The sequence below is a fragment of the Zalophus californianus genome, chromosome 11, assembly GCF_009762305.2.
Source record: "Zalophus californianus isolate mZalCal1 chromosome 11, mZalCal1.pri.v2, whole genome shotgun sequence".
Classification (NCBI taxonomy): Eukaryota; Metazoa; Chordata; class Mammalia; order Carnivora; family Otariidae; genus Zalophus; species Zalophus californianus.
The window spans coordinates 64562836-64582073 of record NC_045605.1 but is presented as its reverse complement, the minus strand read 5'-3'; the positions used below and the strand labels follow the sequence as shown (position 1 = coordinate 64582073).

Here is a 19238-nt window from a genome sequence, read left to right as displayed (position 1 = left end):
TCATTTCTGAAGAGTGTATACAGTTATTTCCCTTTTTCCTGTTATATTATATTATACACCTATTCTCTGATGTGTCAGTTTTAGATATTAGCTGTGACTTTTTATTCCAGAGCGCGCTGAGTTTTAGCTCTCTTCTGCCCCCTCCCCCAATGCACACCCTCTCCCTCCCCCACACCCTTACTGTGGTTCTATCACTATTGAGATCAACAGTACATATTTACGTCATTGTGCCGAGGAGTATCTAAATATGAGTCACCCCCACCATGTAGTGTGCGCTGATTATTATTTTCTTTGTTTGCCTAGGTTTCTAAGTACCTCTTACCAGTTCTTTTGCAAATTTTGAGCAGAGTCCTAAAACCCTTTTAATGTGTTCAAATACAGCACTTGACTTACTAATTCCATTTTCTTCTTAAAAAGTATCTTCTGGGGGCACCTGGATGGCTCCGTTGGTTAAGTGTCTGCCTTCAGCTCAGGTCATGATCTCAGGGTCCTGAGATTGAGCCCCGAGTTGGGCTCCCTGCTGAGTTGGGAGTCTGCTTCTCCCTTGGTCCCCCCTTGCCACGTGCTCTCTCTCTCTCTCTCAAATAAATAGATAAATAAATAAAAATGTTTTTAAAGTGTCTTCTGAGGCCTCTCCTGCTCTGGAGGGGCGTGACTCCCCCGGATTGGCTGCACACCTCTCGTCTGGGTCTTCCTGCTAGCACCGGCCTGGGAATCCCCTTCACCTCACTCCGGTGTCTGTAGACCCCATGTCTTCTCTGTTGTTAGTTCACAGGGGTAGGTATAGGTTTTTAAAAACCTCCCATGCCTGAAAATGCCTTTTTACTCTACCTTTATTGAGCATTTGGCTCAGTATAGACTTCAGAGCTGTGAGTAGTGAGTGCTCTATTGTTTTCAAGCATTCAGTGTTGTTTCCAGAAGTCTAAAGTCATTTTTATTCTTGATCCTTTCAATGGAACCCATGAAAGCTTCTGTCTGGTTGTTTTCAGGGTCTTCTCCTTGTCCCTGGTGGTCTGAAATTTCACAATAATGACCCTCATGATGGGACTTTTCCCAGCTGTTGTGCTGAACACTCAGTTGGCCTTTTCAGTATGGACATTTGAGCCCCCTAGTTCTGAGAAAGTTCCTTATATTTTTTCTTTGATAATTTTCTTAACTACCTATTCCCTATTCTTTCTCTCTGAAACTTCTGTCAGTTGGCTGTTTTAACTCCACTAATTAAGTTTTTGTTCTACTTCCTAGGAGACTTTTCATTTTCTTTCTTCCAACCCTCTACAGGATTCTTTTTAAATGTCTGCTTTCATATTTTAAGTTTTTAAGAATTTTACTTTGGTCTTCTGTTGGAGGCACCTATTCATATTTCATGAATGCTTTCCTTATTTCTTTAGGGAAATTAATTAGGAGATTTTTAAAACTTTTCTTTTGTTCCCTGTCTTGTCTTTGGTTCATCCAAGTTCCCTTTTCCCTTCTTATTTGATTTGGTGCATGTATTCATAGCAAAGGCCTTCCTGAAATACCTGGTGATTCTAGGCTGACTTTTCATATTTAATAGTGAAATACTAAAAAGTTAACTGGACGTTCTACCAGCTGGTAGGCTTTAAACTTGGATGACTAGTTTAGCAGTGACTTAGCCATTTCATTTGGAGACCCTCAAATGCAGGTATCTGTATGTCTTTTCACTTGGCCAGGCCAGTTTAGCTGGAGCGGAATCCTTCCGTCTCCTGCCGAGGGGACGTCGGCTTGACTGCCAGTGATTCTGGAGCTGGGGATGGGGGCGGGTGGTGGTGGTGAGGCTCTGAGATCTCTCTTTTCAGGGTATCGACTTTCACCTGACTGTGTGGCCTCCTCCCTCCTGCTATTCCTGTACCCTCAAGTCCCGTGCTTCTCTGGTCCTACTTCTCCAGAAGATGAATTTCTCTGCTGCGGCCCCAAAAGGGAAGGGGTAGTCACCTGGCCGTGGAATTTAGGAGGGGGTCTGAGGGTTTGTCTGTTTGTTCTATAGACTCACAATCAGTCTTCCTGTTTTTAACTCCTACCTTACCTCTGCCTCTAGAGTAAGTTAGTATCTCCAATTCCCGGGCCTCTCTGGGGTTCTATGGCTTACCCGAGCTCACCGCTTGTTGGCACCCCCTCTGCAGACCGCGAGGGTTTAGCTTTCTGCTTTGTCCATCACTGCCCCTCCTTGACATGCCACCTTCAGAATATTTGACATCTTCCGTCTATTGTCTTTGCTTCCATTTTCTTTGTCCTTAGGGATTTGTACTTTTTAAAAATTTTAATTTCAGCATAGTTAACATACAGTGTAATGTCAGTTTGTATACAATTTACCGACCCAAACCTCCATACAACACCCAGTGCTCATCACAACAAGTGCCCTCCTTAGTCCCCACCACCTATTCCACCCCTCCCCCCACCCACCTCCCCTCTGGTGACCGTCAGTTTGTTCTCTGTAGTTAAGAGTCTGTTTCTTGGCTTGTCTCTCCCTCTTTTTTCCTTTGCTCGTTTGTTTTGTTTCTTAAATTCCACATGAGTGAAATCATACGGTATTTGTCTTCCTCTGACTTATTTTGCTTAGCATAATACCCTCTAGCTCCATCCGTGTCGTTGCAAATGGCAAGATTTCTTTCCTTTTTATGGTTGGGTAATATTCCATTTATCAATCGATAGACACTTGGGCTGCTCCCATACTTTGTAGACAATGCTACTCTAAACATTGGGGTGCATGTATCCCTTTGAATTACTGTTTTCATATTTTTGGGGTAAATACCCAATAGTGTGGTTACTGGATCATAGGGTAGTTCTATTTTTAACTTTTTGAGGAACCTCCATACTGTTTGCTACAGTGGCTGTGCCAGTTCTTAAAGATTTATGCTTTAAAAAATCTTTTTACTCTCATGTGAGCTTTTGAGAGGAAAGGGTGCTATACCTGTTCTGTCTGGCATATTTAATTAGAACTAAGCTTTTTCCCCGAGGCTGTACATTGAGGTAGCTATGGAAGTAAAAGCAGTAAGTAAAACTAGAAGGACATTTGCTTATTGTTCCTCATCTCTATAGATGGGACTTAATAACTGTGGCTGATTTTTCATGTATCTGTGACAAGTTCTTTCTCCTTTCAGGGAAAGGTAAACTCCTAATCTGAGTTAATTGGCAATTGCAAGGATGAAGTCGTTGGTCTGCAGCAAGAGAATGGTTGGGGTAGGCGAAGCTTGCCCTCTCTTGCTTCGCCCATTTCTTATATTGAAGGGAGAGGGTTCGGGTTTAAGGAGGGAACATCCCTCTTTCCCCTGCTCTGCATTCACATCTAGCTTGCCAGATGTGGCCACACTTAGCAGGTCAGTGGCTGTGGATCAATAGGAACGACCTGCCAGTGGAGGGGGGAAAGGCTCAGCAGGCTGGAGAGCCATTTTTACCCCTCTCTCAAGCTTCTCTGGGAGATGTCTCTTATTTAGGTGGGTGAGAGGAGCTGCCCGTGCTCTCCCTTTATCTCACCTGCAGGTGATAGAGACTTGGGATACAATTGTGAGTGCCCCACCATGCCTCTTGGCTTTCGTGAACTTTGTCAAGCATTAATCCTGCAGTCATAGCCTTTCCTCCCAGCTGCATCAGTGCTTCTTTAGCAAGCTAACCGTCTTTTTCTTCCCTCCTTGTCAGAAACATGTGCTGTCAACAATGGAGGCTGCGATCGTACCTGTAAGGATACTTCGACAGGTGTTCATTGCAGTTGTCCTGTTGGATTCACTCTCCAGTTGGATGGGAAGACCTGTAAAGGTAGCCTGTGCCTCTCTAAGCTGCTAATGTGTGGGGGTAAAGGCAGCTCTTCCCCCCGCCCCAAACCTCCTGGAGAGACTCCAGAAAGAGTATGATTCATCTCGCTGGAAAAGCTTTTCTTCCCTGGGCTAGTGGAAGATTATAATTGAGTAAGCTTAATTAGAACCAACTTAATTACATTAACTGTTGAGAAGGTCAGCTTCTGCAAGCATCAGATAACCCAGGTAGCAGCCTTATTAGAAAAAGGCAGAAGTTCAAGAAAACATTCATTTGCAGGTGCTAGTATCAGCATATCATAAGTAACAGCCTAAAGATTATTATATGAATAACAGCCAAGATTTTTATCCAGAGAACTTAATGAATAGCTGTACAATTAACTTTTACTGATGAATAGAGACCTCAATGACCTGCTAGTATTTCATGGGCAAGAGTACAAAGGCTTCATTCTTTAACATGATACAAAGCAGATAACCAGTTACCAGATGAAACTGAGAGAAGATAAGATTAATTTGAGTATCAGGAATCATTCAAAAGCACTGAGGCTACTTGATCGTTGTGTAATTTGCCAAAACAAATGTTCTAATTCCTTATAACTTTAATCATTAAACTGGAATGGAAAGTGCACCAAAGGGAGCCATCTTAACTCGAGAGAGCAGTGCAAGGATGAGATTATAACAGGACATCACCATTCTTTCCCATAATTTGTTTCCTTAATGCTAGCCAAGGGTAGCACAAGTCAGAATTCTCAAGGGCCAAGGCACTTGTCTTTCCCAATTGGTTCAGCCAAACAAGAAAACATGTGTAAGATTAAAAACATCAGCAAACATCCTTACATGCTTTCGCAGGGTCTGTTTTTGTTGCAAAGAAGCACGCACACAATAGCATGTCAGGGATTTGTGGAAAAGCAGGCCAGTTTTGCTCTCTGATTTGCCGATGCTTGCCTGTTACAGACATTGATGAGTGCCAGACCCGCAATGGAGGTTGCGATCATTTCTGCAAAAACACCGTGGGCAGTTTTGACTGCAGCTGCAAAAAGGGATTTAAATTATTAACAGATGAGAAGTCTTGCCAAGGTATGTGCTGAAACGTAGCTGTGTTGTCCAGTGCCCGCTGGTGGGAGCCGAGAAGACAAAACCCCAGGCTGGCAGAGACGGGCTCATGGGGCTTCTCAATGGAGTCATTAATCCAGCCGCCAACCCATGCCTCACTTATTTCCTCTGTCGGTAGAATAAAAACACTGATATAGCTCACAAGTATATTTTGGACATTAAGCTTTAATGATTAGAGAACACCTCAAAGAATCCATCTGGTGTGATTAATAGCAGAGGTCACTGCTAGAAATGGCATGGATCACAGAGTGTAAACAGGTTTGCGTTAGGGTGTTGAGATTATGAATAATTTATTTTTTCTAAATTTTCTAAAACTCCTTTAATTTTGTGGATTTTTGTAACAAAACTTGGCAAAAATATGTAGATTTAGTTAACATACCTTATCTTTTCCTAGCGAAAAGTTGGGGTCAACCCATAATCAAGGTCATGTACCAGTTGGTCTTTTCCTTACAGCCCTTGTTTTAATGACCAGCCAGCCTCTGGGGCTTGGGGAGAGGGACAGTGGGGAGGGAGGGTGGCGACTGAGTGGAGGCAAGGCAGGATTGCAGACCCCCCTCTTAGATGCATTCCTCCCACACAAGGGGTATCAAGGGAGCATCTTTGGGGAGGATTTGTTGTTATTAATAACTCTGGAGTGGTGGTAACCTGTGTTGGATGAGGGGCATCATTTATATTTTCAGATGAGCACCTTTTATGCCCTGTGGGTATACAGGAAGTCGCTCTGAGGAAAGATGTGCTGTCATGTAGTCTTGTTCCATTTCTGGGAATAAGAACAGCCTAACTTATTTTGTTAGAAATCCCAGAATTAAATCAAAATCAGAAAATAATATCTGCTTTCACTTCAGGTAATAAAAATGTAACATTATGTTTTTAGAAAATCTTGTGTGTGAATTAGGTTTCTCTCTTCTTTTTTTTCTCTTAATACATAATTTGTCAGGCAGTTCAAGTATAGCCCCCTTTAAATTCAGCAAGTTCCTTCTGGATGACTATTGCATGGCTTTCTTTCATTTGACTTGGAAAGCAAATTTGATGTTCCACATAATGTTTCATAATGTACAGAGCAAGAAATACTGTTTAAGCTGTGTAAACACATTAAAAAGGAATTAGAAAAGTGATCTCATTATTTTTGGCAAAGCCACAGCCCATCATGTGCAGCCAAAGCCAGCTACTGAACAAGTCCACTTTCTTGACAACTGGCTGATGTGAATAACAGAATTCATAGAGTGACATCAATTACTAGGGAAGAAATGGACTTTGTCTTATTTTTCACTGAAGGGTCTTGAGAGAAGAAATATTTTCACAGAACAAATTTACTGAAGAAATTGCCAGGATTTCTGGGAAAAGCTAGTGATGAGGTTTTGTAAGAATTTGCCCTTTTTAATTTCATTTCTTCATTCCTCTAGTTCCTTCCAAATGTTTGTTTTTTATTAACATAGTTTCTTATGGCACATTTGATGTTGAAAAAGAGATCTAGCTCTGGGCTAGTTGGCTTCCACTGAGTTTTGCACTGGTCCTGGCTTATCCATTTGGAGACACAAGTCGTAACTCTGTTAAAACCCTCCAAAGAGTTGAGGAAGTGAAGCACTGAAATTCTAGTCTACAGGAAAGATGTAAGGACCAGACCAGGGCAGAAGAAATAATTAGATTGACAAAGGCAGGCTCCTGAGGCTAGTTTCCAGGACCTCGGCTGAAGCCAGTGATGCCTCCACATTAGACCAGGACAGGAGGGGCCCTGTGGGGCTGAACCATGGCAGAAGAACAAAGCCAAGGGATTGGCCAAGAGGATCCAGTTTGGAGCTTAACCACCAAATTTTAGTGTCTGCAATAGAAAATCACTGAGGTTGTTAGCGTTCATGCATTCTTTTAGTGCAGAGGACATTAAAACCCAATTGACCTCTTGGGGCCAGAAGACTAATTCTGGAAAGATAGGAACCAGATTTATTTCCAACCCAACTGTTTTCTCCTTTCCATTTGCTATAGCTTTTATAATTAGTACTGTTGTCTTACCAATAGTAATATAACAACAGTAACGCATGGCTCTCACCTTATTGTTTGCAAACCCTTTTAAGGTATGTTATCTGGTTTAGCTTCACTTAAATATTTTAAATTACTCAGCCCTGCGAGTAAGCATGGGAGAGAGAGAGACCAACGGAGCTTAAAGGTAAGTGCAATTTGTAACAGAATTTAGAAATAAGGATTCTGGTTGTGAGTATATGTATGGTAGGCTGTTCAACATTTTCTTTGACACAAGTGAGCAGGCGAACTGATGGATACTTTTTAAATTCTGTTTCCGTTGTTTTTAGTGTCGGTCAATGAGTGGAGTTATAAACCTGTTCTTTCCCCTCACCCCTCAGAGTTTGTTTCAGCTCCCCTCTCCCTTTGACAATTACAGATGTGGATGAATGCTCTTTGGATAGGACCTGTGACCACAACTGCATCAACCACCCCGGCACATTCACATGTGCTTGCAACAAAGGGTACACCCTCTATGGCTTCACCCACTGCGGAGGTGAGCAGTAGGCCCCTCGAGAGGCAGGGGTGGTTGGGCCTGCAGGGGAGCCGGGCCTACCTCCCCCAGTTTCCCCAGGTCAGGGTCAAGTTTCCAATATTGAGGGAATGAACCGGACATTTTAGTATAGTAGTGAGTTCATCGACTCAAGGGAAGCATCTGCTAAGGGAAATCTATTCACATTGAACCCTTTAACATGTTACGTTATGGAGGAGAGAGAGGAACTGAGCTAATCAACTGTGAACTCTTTATTGACTTTACTGATGTAGTGTATTCAGACAGTGGGAGGATCTCTCAGGAGCTGGTACCCTGTCTGTTGGAACTTCCCAGTGGATCGTAAAGTCATAGTGCTCAGAGAGACTGGGCAGGGCACCAACCGTTTCCATAGCCTTGCTGTTCCTAGGAACTAGCTGAGCTGAGAAGCCTGTTTCAAGATCTGAGCTGGTCTTCGAGCAGGTCTTTGAGCTGGAAGTGGACCATTGACTATCTCTCTGCGCTGTGTCCATGTAGCCCCGTGTTCGGATGTCATTTGTCCTGATGCTCATGTCGACTATGGCATAAATCAAATGACTCCCACCCTGCTCCCCCTGATCATCAGGTTCACTGAACAGTCTTTGAGAATACAGATTCAGATTCTGATTCAGAATGGCTAGGGCTTCCAGGGTGATACTGAGTATCTGAATATTTGGGAACCTTGGGCTTAAATACTTCCTGCCCAATTCTTGTGTCCTGTGCTTAAGAAGAATGGAGAGTAGTGGTTTGGTATAGATAGCATTGTCTCTCTTCTCTGTTTCAGTACATCCTTGGCATGGCTAAATACACCCTCTTCCAGTCCATCAAGAAACCCCAAGGATATATGCCCTGAATACGGATGTGTGTCTGGGTTTTAGGTGGAGCTGCCTTCCAGCCTGGACTCAGTCTTGGGTGGATGGGGATTAGTGCAAGTCATTTTCCTTCTCTATACTTCAGCTACTGAATCTGAACTGTCCAGTGAGGAATCCTAACTCTGTCTCCCTTGGCGTGTAGCTCAGGAGGATGGTAGAATTCCACATCGGAGGCCTGTGTGGTGTTTGCGTTTGGACATGTGAAAATAGAGCGTGCCCCCTTCTGAGTATCCTTAATGGGGGAATGGTTCGGTCCAGAACGGAACTTGAGACCATCCTGGCGGAGCCTCTGCCAGGAGACCCACGGAGTGGGGAGTGGGGTCAGCTGGTGACCAGTGCACATCCTGAAAGCGGTTAACACCTTCCCTTGGTTTAGTGAGTTTCGACCCTGTGGCTTCCCTGCTGCTTCCTCGGGGGAGGGACGGCGTCAGCCTGGTCACCAGCGGGCTGCTGTGACAGGAGAGTGTTTTGTTCTGCAGACACCAACGAGTGCAGTCTCAACAATGGGGGCTGTCGGCAGGTCTGTGTGAACACAGTGGGCAGCTACGAATGCCGGTGCCACTCTGCATACAAGCTCCACTGGAATCAGAAAGACTGTGTGGGTAAGGGGTGCCGTGTCCCACAGTCGGTGGGCTCGCACTGACAGGGCAGCCCTGTCTCCACGGGGCCGGGGGGCGCCCGCCCTCCTCCCGTCCCTGACGCTTGTCCCCTCGGTGGCAGCAGCCATTCTCGAAATAGTTAAAAAACAGGAGATACTTTACAGGCTCTTCGGTGTTTCCTTCTGTGCTTCTGTGTAGGTCGGACCTCCCTTCTGTTTTCCCGCATGGGAAAAGAAAAAAAATAAACAACAACAAAACAAAACAGCACACAAGTAGCTTCTTTACCTTGGAGGGAAATAGTGCCCCGTGTCTTGTGCTCTGTGCTGGATATCAGCCGTACCTTCTTTCCCTGGGGCCTGGGATGTTTGGGACTCACCTGGAAGTGTCCCGCTCTTTCTGTGTCTGCTTTTTGTCCTGTCTAGAAGTGAAGGGGGTCCTGCCCACTAGTGTGTCACCCCATGTGTCCCTGCATTGCGGTAAGAGTGGTGGAGGAGACAGGTGCTTCCTCAGATGTCACTCGGGCATTCACCTCTCTTCAGGTGAGTGGGTCCCTGTCCCTGGGGCAAGTCCTCATGCCAGGGCCAGGCCTTCCTGGCCGTTAGGTGTTAGATGCCCTCAAAGGCTTCCCAGGTCTTTGACCGGCTGCCCTTGACCACCAGCGGCCCATGCTTTGACGCCCCATATGCTGGGCATTTGTCTAGTGGTTTCTGTGGAAAGGGGGGTGAGGTGTGAGTTTAGCTGCTAGCAGGAGGGACTGTAACTTGCTTACATGTTGACAATCCACATTCTGTCCATCAGGACTGCAAGAGGCCTACTCTGTCACCTGCGGCTCTTCCTCTTCTCTCAAGAGCAAACAGCAAAAATCCAATGACTCTACTTTCGGGGGTAATTACCAAATCTGCGTGTTCTCTCTGGGGTTCACTATGGTAAATGGGCTTCATTCTTGGGGTGCTATTCTTGAGCATTGGCTTTATTTTCTTTTCTCTTAATCTCCTCAGTGCTGCGAGCACATTGCAGGCTGTTCTTGCCCACAGCCTTGGTGCCTGAAAACCGACTCACCACGTAACAGATCCATACCGAGTGTCCACTGTGTGCTCGGAGGCTCCGTCCGTGTTCAGCCCTGGCCGGTCATCATATTGGGCAGAGGCCCACAGAGCTCTGGGATCAGGAGACTCGGGTCTCCCAGACTCCCTGTACCTCAAAGGCCCACCAGGCAGTGTGTGCCTGGTGCACATGACGTTGGTGGAGCTAGACATAGGCATGACAGGGGACAAAGATTCTGTCCAGAGAAAGAGTCCCCAACCCTTTCTAGTTTGTCCGAAGACAAAAGATGAAATGTAAAGATTCTAAGTAGCCTCGTCCTCCCCGATGTAGACATCTCTGTGATTACATCCTGAGAATGTCTGAATGAGGAAAGGATTCTTGATGTCCATATTACATATATGAGCAGACCTAGCAACCCAAAGCAGGACAATAATACTCGGATATATTGACTGAGCGGTTAAATATACCAGCCACTGTATTACATGTCTGAGCTGATTTAATCCACATTGCAGTGCTCAGGGAAATTTTACTATTCTTCTCATTAATCAGATGAAGAGCCCGAGGTTCAGAGAGGTGAAATAATGTACCCAGACTCAGATGGGAAATAGTGGAGTTGGGATTTTAACCAGCATGGGCAAGCTGATAGTTAATAGTTATTCAGTTCTTACTGTGTGCCAGACAGTAGGCTAAATTTTTTATTTTTATTTTTTGCATCTTCTCGTTTAATCCTCACAGTAATGTAGGTACCTTAATGTAAGTACCCCAATTTTGTCTATTTTACAGGTGAGGAAACTGAGGCTTAGGGAGTTTTAGTAACTTGCTTAAATTCTCATCACAAGTCAAACAGCTAGAGTATGAATCCTGGGCTTGGGCTCCAGAGCTTGACATATGGTTAAGGCTGATTGTGGGGGGAGAGCAGAATTTTGCACACAAGGCCCTCAAAGTGGGACCTTTGCTGCCCCCAGAGCCCAAACATCGGAGCCGCGTTTGGAGAGTGCCATCCTCTTCTGCTCCCTCAACCTCGTCCTCCCAGGAAAGGCTTCTCCATGAGAACCTGCCCTTCGCCATTTCCCTCAGCAGTCATGTCCAAATTCGAACTAGGGGATTCTGGTCTTCTTTCTCAGGAAGTCACAAAAGTGACCTCATAGTTCATCTCGGTGTTGAGGTTATTTGGGGCCCTCTCTTTATTATATTTGAACATTGGATTCATCTCAGCTAGAAGGATAGGTGTTACTCTTAGGAGGCTCCTGGCAACCCCAGCCTCAGGATCATGGGCACTCCATGAGCCAAATCTTTTGTGGACTCAGGGTAAGAGACGGGCTCAGGGTGTGCAGCGTGTGGTGGGACCCCGCCTCAGGATAGCTCGTCATTACCCACCGGGTCTTTCCATTCCTTTGCCTCTGAAGGTAACATCTCTCACTTGTTTCTTTCTGAAGATGTCACCACCGTCAGGACAAGTGTAACCTTTAAACTAAATGAAGGCAAGTGTAGTTTGAAAAAGGCTGAGCTGTTTTCCGAAGATCTGCGACCAGCACTACCAGGTATGGAATCAGATGGCTGGTGCAGGGAGCTTGCTTGCATGTTGGGAAAGGGGCCTGTAACATGCTGAGCCCTTCAGATGGGATCGGACAGTCCAGAATCTCCAAGGACTCTCTCCACAGGGGGAAGAGGAGCCTAGCCTAGCCCCCGTGTATAGCTCTGGAGTTATACTTCAGGGCTTCCTTTGCCAGGCACACATGGTGAGCTCTGGAGAAACATGTGAGTTCACGGGAATCAGTAAGGGCTTTAAGATGCATTGGCAGTTTGCGATTATATTGGGTTAAATCTTCTAGATCTCAGACTTTGCTTGGAATATAAGCCAAAGAAATGAGAAAGGTTTGGTTCAGGATAATCTCTGATGAACAAAGATGTAATATCCAGCTTTCCTGTTGGATCCAGTCTTTGGAGGCAGTGACTCCATTGGCTTCAGCAGAACAAACACCATCCAAATAGAACTGGCCTGGTAGAGAAAAGCAGGACCCAATACTCCTCTCCTTCCCTCGCCTCCCTGGCTCACACTTCCTGTATTATTTCATAAAATAATTTTAGAGATTAAAAAAAATCATGACTCATGTATTAGGGATGCTTCTTTCCCCAGTTTGCCATCACATAAATCATACAAATAAACATGAAGCTCACTGTAGTCACTTTTGGCTGCATATTTTAAGAAACTGAGGTCAATTTTGGTACCTCCATTTGATGGAATTTTATGCCGCTATTAATTACGTGTTTTTAAAGAATGTTTAAGGACATAGGAAAATGTTCTTATAATGCTAAGATGGAGAGGGGAGGGTAAGATTTCATATATCTATACAACCCAGACTGTGTAAGAAAAAGTATTAGTGGAAGAAAAAGAGAGGAAACTCACCATATCATTAGTAGTAGTTATATCTCGTTGTGGGGGGATGACAGGAGATTTTCATTATTTTCTTCTGCATTTTCCAAATTCTCCACAGTGAGCATTTATACTTTATTTATTTATTTATTTATTTATTTAAGGATTTTATCTATTTATTTGACAGAGAGAGAGACAGTGAGAGAGGGAACACAAGCAGGAGGAATGGGAGAGGGAGAAGCAGGCTCCTGGCCGAGCAGGGAGCCCGATGTGGGGCTCGATCCCAGGACCCTGGGATCATGACCTGAGCCGAAGGCAGACGCTTAACGACTGAGCCACCCAGGCGCCCCTATTTATTTATTTTAAAGATTTGTTGTTTGAGGGGAGGGGGCAGAGGGGGAGACAGAGAGAGTCTCAAGCAGACACCCCACTGAGCATGGAGCCCAGTGCAGGCCTCTATCCCATGACCCGGAGATCATGACCTCATGATCAAGCCGAAATCAAGAGTCAGCTGCTCAACCAACTGAATCACCCAGGCGCCCCAGCATTTATACTTTTAGATAGAGGGAAAAAGCATTATCTAAAAATAGTCTTGGTCTTTAGTCTTCTTAATGGTATTGTACTATGTTAATTTCTCAGTGTTGATAAATATACAGGATAGTGTAAGGTGTTAGCATTAGGGGAACTTAACAAAGAATATATGGGAGCTCTCGGTTCTATCTAAGCACTTTTCTGCAAATCTAAACTTATTTCAAAATAAAAAATTTAAAATATAGATTTGGGAAAAGCTGAAAGATGTCCGTTTAGTTTGAGGTTTGAAGTTAGCGTTTTGAAAAGGTGAGGGGAATTTTCCGGGGGAGGGGTGGGGTGAGGTGGGATTAATTTGCGTCCTCCTTCCTTTGGCTCCTGATAACCTATTGCTTTGAGTTGAAGAAGAATATGATAAAGATGACACATCAGTTGAATAAAATAAGGGTTTATGCCAGAGACAAGTCAGTTGTGTGGATGATACACAGAACTGCTCTTTGATTTGGGTTAACAGTCATTAGTTAAAAGATCCACTGGAAGCCACCGGGGCGGGGAGGGGGGCGGTTGGGGAGGGTAGAGAGTCCGGAATGGGGATGTGCAGAGCCCTGCCTTACGCAACACTTCCTCCCACCCTAGATGCCTTCATGAGACTGTTTGGTTCTCTAGATGCTTTGTGCCATGCATTGCTCCTGGTTATTTCAAAATGAGACATCACTGTTAATGTGCTTTCCAGCTTCCCCTCTGGGTTGCAATTACTCCAAGCTCAGTTTGCCTGAAAGCGGGAGTTGGTTTCCTTTCCACTCCTGTGCTCATTTTCCCTCTTTGAAGCCTCAGCCCCTGCTTGGTACATCATAGTCCGACTCTAAGGAAACCAACTGTGAGAACACAGAGCACACCTTAGCAGGCCAGCAGTTAGGACTTCAAGGCGACCCTGGTTCCTGTCTTCCACACATGTGGCCGGTCAGTCGCACACATCCAGCATTCATCCATGAAAAGAATTTTCAAGAGCTAAATTGTTAAGTTATATAGGAGGCTCTTCAAAATTAAAATGTCATCATGCTCCAAGCTGAGGCTTGCAGCATCCTGGCATCTGGAGTTAATCACTTCGTCCCTTGAGAGTTGTTCTAATGAAATGTTTACTGAGCTCTAGCGAATGTTCAACTGAGTGCTTTGCCAGGATCTGGCTTCCGATAATTTTGTTTCTTCATACAGAGAAGCCCAGCTCAGTAAAAGAGAGCTTCCGCTACGTAAACCTTACATGCAGCTCCAGCAAGCAAGTCCCGGGAGCCCCTGGCCGCCCCAGTGCCACTAAGGAAATGTTTATCACTGTTGAGTTTGAACTTGAAACTAACCAAAAGGAGGTGACAGGTTGGTTTGAAAACAGTCTTTGGTGCCAGGCTTCTCACAGCTTGCTCCTTATTCCTTTGCCTTTCACTTTTCGTTATTCTTGGGGCGGGGGAGAAGATAATGCAACCACCGAAGTATCTCCTGTTTTTTTTTTTTGTTTTTGTTTTGTTTTGTTTTTTCACTCCCAAACTAAGCTGAATTGGTTTGGAACCTCATGGTTTTATCTGTTTCATAAAAATTCAAAGATTCCATTTTGGCCAACCAATTTCTGTTTGAGTCAAATGCTGCCCAGCCTGTGAGGTGCCCAGCCCCAGGTCTCCCCCCATTCTGTCCCCAGGGAACTGTGGGTGTTGGTGGGTCCCGCAGTGGGTCTGGACACCCTCACATGCTGCAGCCTGACCTCCCCTCCCACGGTGATCCCTCTTGTTTCGGTAGCGTCTTGTGACCTGAGCTGCATCGTCAAGCGAACAGAGAAGCGGCTCCGGAAAGCCATCCGCGCACTCCGGAAGGCTGCCAACAGGGAGCAGTTTTACCTCCAGCTCTCAGGCATGGACCTGGAAGCGACAAAGACGTCTCCCAGAACATCTGAACACCGAGGGCGGTCCTGTGGAGTGGGCCAGGGCCATGCAGGAAACCGATGCGGTGAGTGACCTGCTGGCTAGGACATTCTTGCTACCAGAATTGTCTTGAGCTCTGTAAAGACTCGGGGTCACCAAAAGTGTGGCCCATTCTCTCTGTCTGGGCTCACTCCAGAGAACACCGTGGACACCCACTGTCATTTGGGAACTACATGTTGGGGTCTGTTGTGTCTGCTGGACCAGGAGCTCTCCAGCACCTGGCATAGTGTCTGGCTTGTGGTGGGCACTTAATAAATGTTTGCCAAATTGAAGAATGGAGAACAGTAAGGTGATAAGAAAAGGGAGTGCTGACTTTAAAGGGTCTGGTAGACGGTGATCTTCAGAGCACTGTGGCTCCGGGCAGGGACAGGACTGAGGTGCGAGGCACCCATGAGCCTCCTGCACGCCCCACTGTCAGGTCCCGTCATCTCCCTCTGGCCCAGCTGATGGCAGCCATGAACAGTCTCCTGTCCATAGCTTCGTGCAGTGGCAAGTCTGGGGGGCTGCTTGGCAGCCTTATGAGATCCCTGAGCTTCAGCCCAAGACTCCTAGTAGTGACAGTTCCATATATGGTCTGTGTGCGTTTGTGTGTGTGTGTTTCAGAATTAAGTTTGGAGACCCGGCATTTGAACAACACCAATTCATGAAGTTCTAGGCGAGAGGAACCTGGGCAAGAGGTTCTAGGGTGGTCGGTGTTGAGATTTGTTTGTTGGGTGAAACTGTTCTGGGCATTTATGGGAGATTCTGCCTTTGTAGGTAATCCCTTTATAGTCTCACTTTATGAAAATCATGGTAATGCTTTCTTGAGTTTTCCTCTGACACAAGTACAATGTTAAGATGGTGTCTGCATTATCCCATTCACCCTGAATGGTCACCTTACCAGGTTGCAGTCATTATCTCCACCCAGCAGATGAACAAAGCGGAGCTCAGAGGGCTAGGTTCTTTTGCTCTAGATCACATTGACAGTCTGACTCCAAAGCCTATGCTCTGGTCCCAAATAAAGTGTGTTTTGATAACAAGACTCCTCCAGAATAAATTGACGTCCTTTCTCAAGCGTCATTAGAAGGCCCTAGAAGTGAGGCTTGAGCTAAGGAGTAATAAGCCAGTGTTTCTGAAGAAGCAAAGCTGAGCCCAAGGCACTCATTGAGGAGAATTGTCAGCAATAATCCCCCAGCCCAAATCTATTGTTTTGCCAAAACGTAGTAAAACTCAAGTGTAAAATCAAGTGTAATTGTCCACGAGGGGCTGGTTCTCAAATAGTCTTGACTTTTATTCTAGCTGACTCTCTTAAAAAGAAAAAAAAAATAGTTAGAAACAACCCAGCTGATTGGTTTGTTCTCATTTAAAATTCTAAAGAGTTCCGTTTTTCCATACCAAAATGGTGATGAGAGTTGGCTGTTGCTGACCTACTTTAGAGGGTGATTTGCAGAAACTGTCAGGGACAGGCAGGCCAGTCTTCCTGCTGGCCTCTCAGAGCTAAACTGTGGTCCCTTTCCCCATTTGCTATCCTGTTAGGGAGAGGCCTTGCAGCCTTGCCAGGGAGCCTCTGTGGCCAGTTAAGAAATCAGGCAAAACTAGAGTATTACCAATACTACCACGACTGTGCTCCTGGGAAAAAGGCCCAGGAATGAGGATCAGGAGTTACTTAACAGAGGCCTCATGACCATGACAGCTTATGAAAGACACTGTGGCTGTTGTGTGTGTAAATGTGTCCTGAGATGCTTGTCATGCTAAGTTATGTTGGATTTGTTGCTGAGAGGCAATGTGTCTTGTCTCAAGAGCTCCCTCTAGCAATGGATGACTTTTTAAGCCTACATGGAACCAAATCAGGTTCACCCTGTCTGATAGCAATGTTGAAGATTTTACCATGTAGAGAAAACAGCACAAAGAATTACCAGTGAAATTTCTTCCTCCTGCTGAAGGGAGGAAGTGTGTGTAAGGATGGGTTGCATGTGTTAATTAGAAAGATGGGGTAACTGGGTGATGGGTGTTAAGGAGGGCACGTGATGTGATGTGCACTGGGTATTATGCACAACTAATGAATCATTGAACACTACATCAAAAATTAGTGATGTACTATATGTTGGCTAATTGAATTTAAATTAAAAAAAAGAAGAAAGTTGCATTCTACACAGAGAAAGAAAGAAAAAGAAAGAAAGAAAGAGAAAGAGAAAGAAAGGAAGAAAGAAAGAAAAAGAAGAAAGAGAGAGAGAGAGAAAGAAAGAAAGAAAGAAAAGAAAGAAAGAGAGAGAGAGAAAGAAAGAAAGAAAGAAAGAAAGAAAGAAAGAAAGAAAGAAAGAAAGAAAGAAAGAAAGAAAGAAAGAAAGAAAGAAAGAAAGAAAGAAAGAAAGAAAGAGAAAAGAAAAGAAAAGCTTTTTACCAGAGGACACATGGTGTGGGCTAGGGAGTGAGTAAGTGTACTGGGGCGGAGAGTGTGTCTTATGTTCCTTATATTCCTGAACTATTTGCTGGTCTTAGAACTTCATAAAGACCAAGTTTACTGATATTTTCTGCGCTCTGGGTGGTACATACAGTGGAGACATGCCTAGGATAGTTCTTTTTGAAAATTATTTTCAGTGTTGGTCAAAAGGAGCCCCCAAAAGCATTTGGAGTCACTGGAAGGGCAGATGGAACCATTACATTTTTCCTTTAAAATATTTTTTACTTCCTTTCCAGGTACCAAAATAGTGTATGTTTCCAGTGGTACAGAAACGTATATAGTAAGGGTAAAAGTTCTTACTCTTTCAGGAAGAATCAATGGGTGCTTTGTGATTTTTGGCTGTTGTATTTTTCGCTATGTATTTTTCTACATCGGTTTTCATGCACATATAAAAATGAAATTTTATTTATCCATTCAACAAATATTTATCGAGCACCTATGGTGTGCTAGGTACTATTCCAGGTGCTGGGAATGCAGTAATGAAACAAAAAGGTAAAAATCTTAGGAGGGAGCCAGATCACAAACCAATAAAGAAGGAAGTATATCGTGTAGCCAGCGGTGGTAAGGGTATGTGAAGGGTAAGCAGGGCAGGGAAATAGAATGTGGCAGGAGAGGGGGATGGCTGAGGAGGAATGTACTCCCCCCCCCCCCCCCCCCCCCCCCCCCCCCCCCCCCCCCCCCCCCGGCAAAGGTAGAGACTATGGTTGGAGGCTGTGGTTGTTACAGAGTCATTTGGACAGAGTCCCAGCTGAACAATGCAGCAAGTACCCAAAACCCTGAGGCAAGGGGAAGGCCAGAAAGATAACTGCCGGAGAGAGGGAAGAGGGAGGAGCTCAGAGCAGTAGCCCGGGGCCAGATCATGTGGGAATGGCAAGCCAGGGGAGGACTCTTGACTCTGAATGAGTGAGAAACAAAGCCAGTGAAAAGTTTGAGCAGAGGGGCAACAGGGTTTCTGACTTACGCCTTAAAAGAATAACTTTGACAGCTATCGGCTTATTAAGAACAAACCATATTTTATTTTTTTTTTTAATTTTTTATTGTTATGTTAATCACCATATATTACATCATTAGTTTTTGGTGCAGTGTTCCATGATTCATTGTTTGTTCATAACACCCAGTGCTCCATGCAGAACGTGCCCTCCTCAATACCCATCACCAGGCTAACCCATCCCCCTACCCCCCTCCCCAAGAACAAACCATATTTTAAAAACATATATCAATATATGGGGTGCCTGGGTGGCCCAGTCGGTTAAGTGTCTAACCCTTGATTTTGACTCAGGTCATGATCTCAGGATTGTGAGATCGAGCCCTGTACTGGGCTCCACACTGGGCCTGGAGCCTGCTTGGGATTCTCCCTCTGCCCTTCCACCCACCTTAAAAAATATATATCAATACAATTTGAATAGTGCTGGGTTGTTTCTTTTTTTTTTTTAATTTTTTTTATAGATTTTATTTATTTATTTGAGAGAGAGAATGAGATAGAGAGAGAGCACGAGAGGGAAGAGAGTCAGAGGGAGAAGCAGACTCCCTGCTGAGCAGGGAGCCCGATGCGGGACTCGACCCCGGGACTCCAGGATCATGACCTGAGCGGAAGGCAGTCGCTTAACCAACTGAGCCACCCAGGCGCCCTGCTGGGTTGTTTCTAAGGATAAAGTAGATCACGGGCATCCGTCTGTGCTAATAGAGGAATTACCTTATTTCTTTTAAAGCTTCCTAGTCTGTATTTGTTCTAAGACACCAGTATTTATTAGCTATACCCCTGTTGGTGAACATTCCTAATTTTTTAACTACAAACAATGCTGCACAAAGATTCTTTTTTGCACACATGGCCAACATGTTTGAAATGTCTTAGAAGTCCACTTACTGGGTCAAGACATGCAGACTTAAAACTTTAATAGACACTGCCAAATTATCCTCCAAAAAGACCATGCCTCTATAGACTCCCTCCAGCCTTGTAGCTGAGTGCTCATTGTCCCACATCATTGCTAACATGGGTTGTTTGTCATTGACATTTTTAAT

At 44.8% G+C, this 19238-nt stretch overlaps 1 protein-coding gene across 3 annotated transcripts in view; it reads left to right on the top strand.

Annotated features, from left to right (window-relative positions):
• SCUBE2 (signal peptide, CUB domain and EGF like domain containing 2) overlaps positions 1–19238 on the top strand; it is a 72774-nt gene that overhangs the window by 24453 nt on the left and 29083 nt on the right. For all 3 annotated transcript variants that reach the window (XM_027579591.2, XM_027579593.1, XM_027579592.2), the window contains 9 exons: positions 3652–3768; positions 4719–4841; positions 7270–7386; positions 8750–8872; positions 9292–9408; positions 9668–9754; positions 11350–11454; positions 14028–14183; positions 14598–14804. In XM_027579591.2, coding sequence (XP_027435392.1) covers positions 3652–3768; positions 4719–4841; positions 7270–7386; positions 8750–8872; positions 9292–9408; positions 9668–9754; positions 11350–11454; positions 14028–14183; positions 14598–14804 — 1152 coding nt within the window. The remainder of the gene's footprint in view (positions 1–3651; positions 3769–4718; positions 4842–7269; positions 7387–8749; positions 8873–9291; positions 9409–9667; positions 9755–11349; positions 11455–14027; positions 14184–14597; positions 14805–19238) is intronic.